At 37.7% G+C, this 12,884-nt stretch overlaps 1 protein-coding gene and 1 pseudogene across 1 annotated transcript; both read right to left on the bottom strand.

The window, feature by feature from the left end:
• Positions 1 to 1,266: 1,266 nt before the first annotated feature.
• LOC103740357 (olfactory receptor 8B3-like) lies at positions 1,267 to 2,197 on the bottom strand. Its single transcript, XM_017800090.1, is given in 2 exon segments — positions 1,267 to 2,007; positions 2,009 to 2,197. Coding segments are annotated over 2 exon segments (930 nt in total).
• Positions 2,198 to 2,882: 685 nt separating this feature from the next.
• LOC115071682 lies at positions 2,883 to 9,143 on the bottom strand (annotated as a pseudogene).
• Positions 9,144 to 12,884: the final 3,741 nt, after the last annotated feature.

Here is a 12,884-nt window from a genome sequence, read left to right as displayed (position 1 = left end):
ATTCAAGTGGACAAAACCCTAGCACAGAATTGTTGATATGGGCAGCAAATCCAGTCTTAGTTGAAGACTTTATGACATTTAGTTTTATTAACCAAGTGCATAATAGAAATTATTATTGTCTTTCAGTGAAAACATGAGGTTATGATATCCTGAATTTCACATAAGAATAGCTTTCAAAAGCTAAGAAAGATGAGTACTTTAGTGTGTCCATGTCTTATTCCATTCTCAATGAATTATTATTGTCTTTCAGTGAAAACATGAGGTTATGATATCCTGAATTTCATATAAGAATAGCTTTCAAACGCTAAGAAAGATGAGTACTTTAGTGTGTCCATGTCTTATTCCACTCTCAATACATTTTTCTTTAGTGTCAAATAGCAGAAGCCAATACCATTTCTAGAGAAATTCATAATGCTTAAGTATTTCTAGTATTTTCTGTGAGAGAATTAAAATAAGAACTTCTATTTTCTCATTATTTTTCTTTGAAAATTCCTTTCTTAATTAAGTTTTAACTACAAGTCACAACTGTCTAGAGAAATTCATAATGCTTAAGTATTTCTAGTATTTTCTGTGAGAGAATGAAAATAAGAACTTCTATTTTCTCATTATTTTGCTTTGAAAATTCCTTTCTTAATTGAGTTTTAACTACAAGTCACAGCTGCATGGTTGTACAAGTGTCTCTACAATAGGATGAGTCCTTTGGGTGTATGCCAAGAGGTGGTATAACCAGGTCATATGGTAGGTTAATGTCTCTACAATAGGATGAGTCCTTTGGGTATATGCCAAGAGGTGGTATAACCAGGTTTAACTGAACGTTTTAATTGAACGCTTTTTGAGATTTTTCTTAGCCATCTTTATTTCTTCCTTTGAGAACTCTCTGTTTAGATCTTTAGCCCATCTTTTAATTGGGTCATTTGGTTACTTGATTCTTTGCTTTTTGAGTTCTTTATATATTCTGGATGTTAAACCCCTGCCAGGTGTGTCACTGGTGAAGATTTTTTTCCCATTCTGTGGATTTTTCTCTTCACTTTTTTGATTGCTTCTTTTGCTGTACAGAAGCTTTATACTTTATTGAAGTCCCACTTACTGATTGCTGATCTTAATTCCTGAGCAACTTCTGTCTGATTTAGTTCAAGAAGTTTAAATTTAACTTTAAAAGAAAATTCAGAATGCAAAAAAATGTGCTATGACCTATGCACAGTCATTCTTAGTGTGCCAACTACAGGCAAAAAGATATTAATTATCTGATTAAAACTGTCTCTTTTTTTAGGTTTTTATCAAGGCATTTCTAACATCTTTGTTCCTCAGGCTGTAGATTAACGGGTTTATCATGGGCACCACAATGCTGTAAAAGACAGAAGATATCTTTCCTTCATCCACAGATCCAACTGAAGAAGGTTTGAGATACGAAAATGTACCTGATCCAAAGAACAGAGAAACAGCGATCAAGTGGGAACTGCAGGTGCTGAAGGCTTTAGCCTTGCCCTCAGTGGAGCTTATTTGGAGGATGCTGGAGAGGATGAAACCGTAAGATGTAAAGATGATGACACTGGGAACAATGATGTTTTTCCCTCCTACAATGAACATCTCCATCTCATTGGCATAGGTACTAGTGCAGGAGAGCTGCAGCAGTGGAAGGAGATCACAGAAATAGTGGTTGATGGTGTTCTTACCACAGAAAACCACTCTCAGCAAGCATCCAGTGTGGATCATGGCATCAGAAATTCCCATGAAATATGAACAAAGTATAAGATAGGAACACACCTTAGGAGACATGGCAATGTTATACAAGAGTGGATTGCAGATAGCCACGTAGCGATCATAGGCCATTGATGTCAGCACATAACATTCAGAAATCATAAAAAAACAGAAGAAGTAGAACTGGGTCATACATTGCACATAGGAGATAAAGTTCTTCTTTATTATGAAGTTCATCAGCATCTTAGGTGTAACCACAGATGAAGAACAGAAGTCTATGCAGGACAAGTTAAAGGCAGGACAAGTTAAAGAGGAAAAAGTACATGGGGGTGTGCAGGTGAGAGTTCAGCACAATTAGAATAATCAAAGTCAAATTCCCCAATACAGTTATCATATACATCACCAGAAAGAGTAAAAACAGTGGAATTTGCAGCTGTGATTGGTCTGTTAATCCCACCAGGAAGAATTCTGTTACCAAGGAGGCATTTTCCAGAGTCATTCTTCTATAAGAGAAAGTATGGGGCAGGGGAGCAAGAGGAAGTGGTATAATTAGATGACATATTTGAACATACAACCCTTGGTATTTCCATATATATGAAGTATATTCTGGGAGTTCATGATCAAGTGAAATCAGAGAACCAGCCTTTCATGCTACTATTTGACTAAAGGCACCATCCTTGCTCTATTAGAGTCTAAAAGGCTAAGTAAATATTAAACGCAACACCAAACGTCTATATCTGATTGTAGGGCTGTCATAGCCTAACAGGACTATCAGAAAAACCAAAGGACAAGGGAAAGGAAGACTGCGTCAGGACTGAATTACCCCTTATTATATCATCATTTTTTCCTTGATCCAACTTCCTCTTAAACAGGGAGGGGCTATAAAAATATTAGAGTCATCTTCAAGGATATGGAGGTTTCAGACTCCACCTTCTGTTTTCCTGGAAATATTAGAACGGTGAACATTAACTTTACCACTACTTGGGATTTAAATCTCCATATGAAAATGTGGAAGGGTGGAGATTTCTAAGACATGTTGAGGGTCATCAAGGCAAAGACATTTCTTCCTGGTCAAAAGAAGAGAATAGGTTCTATCATTGGCCCTAGTTAGATAGACAACTAAAACATTTTCATCTCCTTTTAAGCTTTAATACAGCTGAGCCTTTCAGTCACCTAGGCAGAAGTCAACCACTTTCAGCCAGGAAATCTGATTTACATGAAGACAAGTTTGAAAGACAGAATAATTATCCCCTTAAAAGTACACCATGCTTTTCCCTCTCAGAACTCTCCCTTTCGGTGCAGTAGGTTGAAGTCATGCATGGAGCTGTAGCCATACAGTTCTTCTATGTCCTTAATTTTTCATAATTACTCAGAAAATCATAACTTCTTTTTCTTTTTGTCTCGTTTCCCAAAACCTTGGTATGTTTTGTTTGGCCCTTTGGCTTCCTTACTCTTTTCTTCTGAATGCCCACTACTTCTTCTGCCACAAGGCTGCTTGCTTGCCATGTGGCTGACTGGTGAACATGCCCGTCCCTCCCTAAAATGGCATGGCTACTTATCTTCCTCTTCTCCATCTTAATAGGGGCAGCTGAGATTTACAGCTTACCTGCTTTGTTCTTCTGCTCCAAATCACTATTAAAGCTGTCCTGGGGATTCTTAAGGAGTCTGTTTCTTAATTCTTTTAATAATGAGACTAATAACATAAACAAAAACTGCAACAACAACAAAAAATACTCAGAAGTAAATGCATTTTTTAGTATTGAGATTAAGACAAAAAACAAGGAAAGATGACGAAAGGAACCTCAATTCCCTGGTAGCAGCAACATGTACCTCTACCCTGATATATCTCATCCCAAACAAAGGAACCTGGCTCTAATAATGGCTAATGTTGTGAACCCTGTGTCCACTCTTGTAGTGGAAAAAAGATTGATAGGAGTGAATTGATTTGTCACTTAGATCAGGAAAACAATGGTTTATTGTCTATACTGGAAAATGGTAGCTGACTGGGGCACTGGACAAGAGCTAGAGTGCTGTCTGTAGCTTAGGCAAAGGTTTTCAGAGACCTGCATTTAGGAGAAGTATTTTGATGGATTGCCTGAAGAATTTGTGTGTGTGTGTGTGTGTGTGTGTGTGTGTGTGTGTGTTTGTGTGTTCCCAGCATAACAATGCTAAGGAACTCAGGCTAAATAGGTCAGTGTACAATCTGGGGAGATTAGTGTGAGCCACCATACTAATCTTCACTGTGTAAATTGGAGTCATTTAAACAGCATCATTAAGGTCAAGGCATCATGAGCTGTCGGCTGTGCTGCAATTCTCCAGTATGACCATTTCTGATACTGTTTGGTATTCCTGGATCGTGCTTATGAATAGTCCCTTGCTGATTACCTCTGTTTCCTCGTATCTTAAAATGATTTTCTCTCCAGTTAGATACTGTCTTCTTCCCACCAAAACTTATAAATCTAGAAGTAGTACTCTCCCGTGGAAATAGAGCTGATTGACAAACTAACTGTCACGCCTATATTAATTCACTCTCTGAACATCTCCTGCCTGGTTTCCAAGAATGGAAAGGAAAAGACAGATCTTAGATCCCTGGACTTCAGCTCAACATGAAACTTTCTTGCAAACACAGTAAATAGATTAAACATGAAAACTGCATGACCTCCAAATCCTGCAATCTACAACAGTTGCACGCAACAGAGAATAGTGTACTGAGCGACTGAGCAGGTAGGAGAGAAAGTCAGAAGATGATGGCCAAAGAGTAAAATGTTTCAAGTATTACTGTGTAACTGTAGGAAAAGAAAAGTCTGAAACTATGTTTAAAAAATATACATTTCTTTTATTGTTCTAAAAGAATCCATTGAATTGGAAAAGATGAGAAGCATTAGCGATATGATTTTCCACATGTCAACATGAATGAAAAATGCTATGTTGTATACTTGAGTTTATTAATAATATATATCTCAATACTCTCTTCTGCTACATGTATAAATACTAAAATCACAGAAAAGCAAGTCTGTGTGCAGTGAAGGCATATAGGAATTAGCTTCTTTCTGAGAATGTCACATCAATGGGTTAAAAGAAATTTCATGTCTCATATTATCATTTAAGATTTTAGAATTATCTCAGCAAAGGTAATAAATATAAAGTAAGACATTAGCGTAGATTTTAGCTTACCCTCTTTTGACCAGAAAATTTTCTTGCTTACATATAAGTTTTCTTTACTCTGATGTCCTGAAGGGCAATATTGGTCTATACATGTTGGGTTTCCTTGATTCTAAAAGGATGCAGCATTACAACAATTTTTCATATTCCTTGAAAATCTTGAATTATTCTCATAATTCATAAAGATACATTAAACATTTGAAACAAAAGAGGAAAAATAAGGTGTTTCTAATCATTATACTGGCCATGAGGTGACACACCAAAATGTTTTATATAGTTTATTAGTGTATTCAACTATGGGATATAAGCAAGGAAGGATATTTTCAGCCTCTCCCCAGGGCACAAGCACCCAATATAACAAGGAAATATGTTGATTGTACTTACATGCTACACTACTGAGTGTCCTCTGCTTCTTAGGGACTCATTTCTTAATTCAGATATGACTTTGTCTTTAGGGATTGTGCATCTTCCCTGTATGAATCAAGAAGAACTCCATCTGCTTCTTACCTGCATCTCTTAGGGGAAATTTGGTGATTCTGTTATTTTCTGTTTGTTCCTACATCTTCAATGATAATGATCCACAGGGTCTCCTGTACATTGTTTATTTCTTTATCTAAAATTTTGAGAGAATGTGAGATTTCTCCAAATCACTTAATCAAAATTATTTTTTATGTGATTTCAATGATAACAAAGCCAGGAAGTCATCTATGATAGGAAAATTAACGAACAGCTATGTGGTACTAGTCTTATATAGCACAATTAAGACCCTGAATTTGTTGCTTGGCAATATAGACCACACAACCCATTTGCATCCTTCTTGACACATTTTGTTTAGTTGGTTTTGTTACATCTTACATTACACAGAACTATTTTTGCAAAATTGCGTTAAAATGATTTATACAAGATTTGAATGCAGGGACCTGAGAGATGGCTCAGCAGTTACCACTTGCTTTTCTTCCAGAGAACCCAGGTTAGATTCTCAGCACCCACATGGTACTAACAACTGTAATTCCAGTTAAAGGGGGACCCTACACCTTCTTCTAGTCTCTGCAGGCATGCATGCTCATGGTGCACTTACCTCAGTCAGGCAAGACATCCATACACATAAAACTTTAAAAAATACATTTTTTTCAAAAAAAATTCAATGCATACTAATATTTTTCTTGTTTTTAGATTGTCATCTTTCCTTAAGTTAGAAGAGAATTTAACCTGTATTTCATCAACATAAGGAGCCCATCAATAGATGTGCCAGGTATGATAAGGAAGGCTAAAACCTTCCAGTTAAAAGCATGTTTAAGTGAATGTTGAGAGCCTACTTTATAAGTCAAGAAGTTACACAAGCATGTTGTGGAAAAATATAAATTATCGTCAAAGAAAGACACTCTGCCAGGTTTCCTCAATGGAGAGTTCACTTTTTCCTCAAAATCTGAACTCCAGAATTTCCTCAAAAACATCCAGTCTTTTCACTCTGGAGGGCTTTTGCTCCAAGTATGAGCTCTTGTATTCTTTTTAAATCTATTTTTTTACCATGAATAAAGTAGAATAACTGTGTCCACAGTCTTCCTTTCCTTTTTCCCCTCCTTTGATATGTTAGTTGAGCTCTCAATTAGGTTGGTGTCCTGGCTATTTGCCAGTTGTCAAGTTCCGCATTCATAATTGCTATTGAGGTGTTTCTGAGACATTTCCTGCTGCAATTTTTCCTTTGCTGAATTTGTATAAACCATTATACTATATCTGTTTCATGAATAGTTAATACTTCTTGTTACTTGATGGTTTATGGCATACTTCCAGATATGATGTTCAATGAAAAAACAAAAGAAATATGTGACCACTGCAAGCAGTGTACCATGAAGTCAAACCTCTTGGGAAAACCTGTGTTCCTGAGTTCCTGAAGAAACTCTGATTAGACTGATGCTACTCCAAGAAGCAGGCAGTTTTGAGGAACACATAAGTTTAGTTTAGAGACAGTTTTACCTCATAATATGTAAACAAATTGTACTCCTTAACTTGTTATTGCATGTCTTACATGTTCTTGGCACAACATACCCTGTTAACTAGACTCATCTGTTATTTTAACACTGCATAAAAGCTCGGGACTAAGAAGGATCTGCATCTGTGAACCATGGGTCTCAGATCCTCTGCTTAAAGCCTCATCTATATCTTCTCATCCTTTTGAGTCTCTGTTCACTCAACTACTTCAGGAATGAGTGGGGGCTATAAGGCATGCAGAATGGGGAGGGTATCTAAATTTGATCAAAATATATAGTATGAAATTCACAAAAAATCATTAAAAGTATTAGAATAGTGGCTTCAGAGATAGCTCAGTAATTAAGAGGACATTGGTCTTCCAGATGAGTAAGACTCCATTCCCAGCACTCACATCGGGTGACTCAGAACCACCTATAACTCCAAGTCCAGGTAGATTTGATTCCTCTGACCTCCATGGGCACTGCACTAATATGCACACACACACACACACACACACACACACACACACACACACACACACATATATAATTTAAAAAATCTTTAAAAAGCATTTTAAAAGATTTTTTTCATTCTAAAAATAGTTTTATTGAATTTCTGTGCATTTCATATAATAGATCTTAATTCAATTTAGAACCCTCCCCCATCTGCACTCTGTATATATAGCACCAGATATCATGCATTCTGCCATATATGCTAAGTTCTATCCAGACAAGCATTCATACCCATATGTTCCTCTGTGAAAGTTCATCCACTGTAGTCTGGTCAGCCTTCTGGAGTCACTCCCTTAAGAAAGATCTACTCTCCCTCACTCCTTGGTAATCAGTTGCCAATAATTCCTTGGCTAGGTGTGGGCCCTTCTGCCCCTTTCCCCATTTCTTCTGTTTTTTGTTTGTTTTTGTTTTTGTTTTGTTTTGTTTTGTTTTTATTTTGTTTTGTTTCTGTCTGATTGAGTCAGCATGGGCCTTGTACATGTTGTCACCATTGTTTCAAGTTCAAGTTCATACAAACAAGTTCCAAGAGGACCAAAAGCCTCTGGTCTTCTGTTTCCTTTTATTCAGACAACAACTCTGGCTCTTATGATCTCTCTGGCCTCTATTCCACAATTTACCTGAGCCATGAGTGGGTTGGGTTTATATAGTATTACTAAACAAAACAAAACAAAAAAGAGCAAGCAAAGGAGCCAGACCCCTCCCCACAATCCCTCATCCCAAGTAGGGCTGATCTATTCAGCTGGCTGTGCCAGGGCAGGTTAGGGAGTAAAATGGATGCCTCTGAGAGGAAGAGTGGGGAAGTGACACTCACTACTGTGAGAAGGAGACACTTTGGCTTCTATAGTGTAAAGTAGACTTCATAATGTACAGTACAGTCAACATACATTGAGCATGATCTCTCTGTGATGGAATATTACAATGAATGTATTTTTGTTGTTGTTGTCTGAAGTGACAATGGTGGTCTTAAAGTGTTATTACCCAGAAAATAAAGTTTGGTGAGAACAAATGCTGAAATAAATCACTCAAAGTCAGTGACAACAGGGCAGGTGCGGAATAGCTTTAGTTGTCAACCTGACAGGCCTACGTAGAGGGAGGAGCCGCAGTTTGGGAACTTGCTCCATTGAACTGACCGTGGCCATGCCTGTGGGGCATTTTCTTGATTATTGAGTGATGTGGGAGGGACCAGCCCACTGTGGGAGGTGTCCGTCATAGAGAGATCATGCTCAATGTATGTTGAGAATGTAAATTCTTTTTCCACCTCGAGCTGGAATTCATACTGAGAACAACATTTTTAATATCCTGAGGGTTCAATTTATAGAAAATCCAATCGCTAGATTTTCAAATTGGTATGGTGGATGAAGAACCAAGATTTATCTGAATTCCACCTGGCTTGAGTATTCTACATATTGTATCAATGTAATCAATTATACTGTGAGCTGTGTGTGAAGAAACAGAAGGCAATGAAGTCTAGGTGTTGCATTCTGACTAAGGTATCAAGAAAATCTCCTGCTGTCATCTAAGTTAGAACCAGAGAGGAGAATTTGGGGACCAAGATCAGAGGAAAAGATGAATCTGGTCATCTGATCTCCAGTTATTGCTAAGCTGATGGATCCAGTGATAAAGTTCATATTCATTAATTTCAGAACATCTTTTGATTACAAAGTTGGATGAAGAGCACAAAAAAGTCCATTCATTTCCTTGACAAGTTTAATCTATCAAAGCTATGTAGCAAGCCAATCTTCCTAGTCCAGTTCCAGTTACCAGAATATTTACTTTAGAAGAATACCCCCTCTCTTTTGGAAAAATGTTTATAATTAAAAAAAATATATTTTATTGAGTTTCATTGGGATCAAAAAACTCTAAGAGCCAAAGGTGATAAATGACCACAAGGAAGCTGGGTTTTGCAGACAGCTCGTCAGTTACTCATATGAACTCAAGGCAATGATGAGAGCATGCTCAAGTCCTACGTAAGCTCAAGGCAGAGAAAAACCCAGCGTGGATGGTGGGAAATTAGTAACCCCAACCATACCTGGGAAAGTATTGGCAACAAATGACTGCTGGGAATGCAAGAGTCAGTCTCTTTTAAGTGCGAGACTCTTGGGAGGTTTACCAGGCTCCAGTGGATGGACAGACACTGAAAGGCATTTGGGGGACACAAATTTGACTCTGTATGACGTATCTGTCTGTTTATCTATCAAGGTACATGAAATTGAGTGGGGAGTAAAAAAGTGTAAAGATAGAGAAGGAGATCTAAATATGATAGAACATACTTATTAAACTCAGGAAAATGCAATAAAAACTATTATTTAAAAAAATAGACGACATTCCGGGATGCTGAAATCATACCACCCTCACTCCCACACATTTACAGTAGGAATATGGACGATACTCTGAGATACTCAAGTCAAGCCACAGTTTTTCATCTACTTATAGAGAAAGTTCTAAAATATTTCAAAATCTTGTCTCCTTCTATACTGTAGTTTATACTGTCAAGCTATTTAAGTACTATCCCTCTAAGTTAAAGACAACAAACACACTTCACAAGAAAATGCTGCAATTTGATATATCCACACACCCTATTATTTTCTGAGAAATAAACTTCTGATTTTATTTCAACTTAAATTAACCACATACAGTTTCCTCCCCTTTCCTTCACTCACAAGTGCTAAATGTAAAACATAAAAATCATTGAAAGAAAATTAATCTGCCTCTCTTTCGTTACCTCTAAACTAGATTTATTTGTTATTTTAATTGTTTTATTTCCCAGCTTAACACTAAAGTTTTCAGCGAATTATACCTACCTCATTTCTTTAAACAATGATTAGACCAGGGACAGGAACTATTACTCAGTAGATAAAAGCCCTAGCTGCTCTAGCAAAGGATGCTGGTTTGATTCTCAGCACTCAACAAGGCAGCTAACAACCATCAGTAACCAGGGCATTAATGGTCTGTTTAGTCTCCATGAGTATTGCAAGACATGGGTGCACTTACATACATGTAGTCAAAATATGCATACAGATAATATAAGTCCAAAAATATTTTTTATGAGCTAGAGAGATAGCTCAGCAGTTAAAAGCATTAGTTACTCTTGTAAAGGACCTGGGGTGGATTCTCAGCACCCACACCCGTGGATAACAACCATCCATGACTCCAGATCCAAGATGATACTAGTGGATACTGAAAGTTGATACTGGTGGAGTCTGGGTTGCGAATAGACTGCTAGGAACAGTCAGGAAAGAGATATGTACACACACACCCCAAGGAAGTTGGAGCTCCAAGTTGCTAAATTGTTTCTGTACTTGCCTTCATTGCTAGGATTTGAACAATTTAGAGTCTATGAGATGTCACTACATTGGGTTAGATACATAACTGGCAAAGCTTTTCTCTTATACTGTAGGCTGCCACCTCACTCTGATACTTGTTTCTTCTGCTTTGCAGAACCTTTTTAATATTGTATAATCTTATTTGACAATAGCTGTCAATGATTCTGAGATGCTGGAGTTCTTTAAAGAAAGTCTTTGCATATATATATTTGGTATTTTTGAGGCAGGGTCTCCCTGTAACCCCAGCTGTCCTGGAACCCACTATGTAGACCAGGACAGCCTTGAACTCAGAGATCCATGCCTGCTTTTGTTTTGAAGAATTTTTGTTTATGATTTCCTCTACAAGTTCCTATGTTTCAGTTCTCACATTAAGAGTCGTTTTAAATTCATTGCTGTATAAGTTGAGACATAAATATTTGAGTATCTCTTTCATATTTTACTTACTAACTGTAATGTCTTGGGCTTCAACACTGAGCTTATGGCAACTAATTTGTAAAGCAGGTGTAGAAGTAACGATCAAAGTAGATGCTATCAGGACTGTGGTGAGAATGGTGAATGGGAGGTGATAAAGATCCAGTTATTATTATGTATTTTCTAAAAATCTAAGACATTTACCATCATAAAATTCATGATATTTTTCACCTCTTCAAATCTTGTGTTTTCTTAAAACTTGAGGTTTCTGTAAGGATAAATTCTACATTGCATTACTGTCCTAAATAATTCCTATTGCTATAATAAAATGCTGATCAATCCCAGCACAGGGAGACTTATTTCATCTTAAGCCTCAAAGGGAAATTCTAACTTTGAGGGATGTCAGATAGGAACTCAGGCAGGAACAAGGAGGTAGGAACTGAATCACAGATCATGGGGGAATGCTGCTTTTTGGCTTGCTCCTCTGTCCTGGACTCACCTTGCTTCCTTATACAACCTAGGAACACCTGTCCAGGTGTGGCACCACCCACATTGGACTGGGCCCTCCCACATCACTTAACAATCAAGGAAACCACTCACTGGCATACTCATAAGCCAATCCCATAGAGGAAATTTGTGAGTTGAGCTTCCCTCTGCCCAGTTGTGTTAAGTTGATAATAGAATCAAACCATGACATTCCACTTCTTGTCAACCTTGGTACATTATCCTGTGACTTTCAACCATAATATTTCCTTTCTTAGTTTGTCCCTGAGATCTCACATTAATATCACAGCATAAAGCACAGTTCAACTTTAAAAGTCCCATGATCCCACAGTCTCAAAAATGCTGCCACTTTAAAGTTCAATGTCTCTTCAAAATAATCGATGACTATCAACTGTGAGCTCCTAAAAAGAAAATTAAAAATATAAGTATCATACTTCCTTATTTCAAAGGGGAATAACAGAGCACGCTTGAGCAGAACTAAATTCTACCAATGTAGCTCAATATCCAGCATCTGGGACTCACTCAAGATCTTCTGGACTCCCAGGTTCTTGGGTAGCTCCACTACCCTGGCTCTGCTATCCAAAGCACACACAGATTATTTCACTATGTAGACCAGGCTGGCCTTGAAGTCACAGAGATATGCCTGCCTCTACCTCCTGAATGCTAGGATTAAAGGCTTGTGCCACCACATCTAATGTAGACCAGGCTGGCCTTGAAGTCACAGAGATCTGCCTGCCTCTACCTCCTGAATGCTGGGATTAAAGGCTTGTGCCACCACATCCGGCCACTGTCCTAATAAACTTCAAAGTCTAAGAACAGGCTAACATATATAAGGTTATTGATATTGACCATAATGCATAGATAACTTAATGAGGAAATTACAAGCACTTCAAGCAATGGAGATAGAATAATTTCAATTGCATAGCAATATCAAAAAGTGAAATAAAGTAGGAAAATAAATCTTAATTACTGCCTCCACCATTAATAAAATTCTTGCTCAAATGAATAATGCATCTATGTGTAAACAGTAACCTTTAATACTTAGGAAATAGCTAAAGGGAAAAGGTTGGGGCCTAAGTTTAAGCAAAGATTATGGTACGACCTTGAACAAAAACTTCATTTATTGACCTTGTAGAACCCTAAGACCCTCTTCATTCACCTGCTACCCCCCAATCCCTCCAGACCCCCCACTAATTGCTCTTTTAGCTTCTGTAAAATGCTTGGCTGCTGCTTTAGACATGCCTAGACATGCCCTGGCATGCCCTGAGCCCCGCCTGCTATTCCCCACGCCCCTTCCAGGAAACTG

The sequence above is a fragment of the Nannospalax galili genome, unplaced genomic scaffold (genome assembly GCF_000622305.1).
Source record: "Nannospalax galili isolate Female #2095 unplaced genomic scaffold, S.galili_v1.0 scaffold881, whole genome shotgun sequence".
Classification (NCBI taxonomy): Eukaryota; Metazoa; Chordata; class Mammalia; order Rodentia; family Spalacidae; genus Nannospalax; species Nannospalax galili.
The sequence above is the reverse complement of the archived record's forward strand: the minus strand, read 5'-3'. Positions and strand labels throughout refer to the sequence as shown.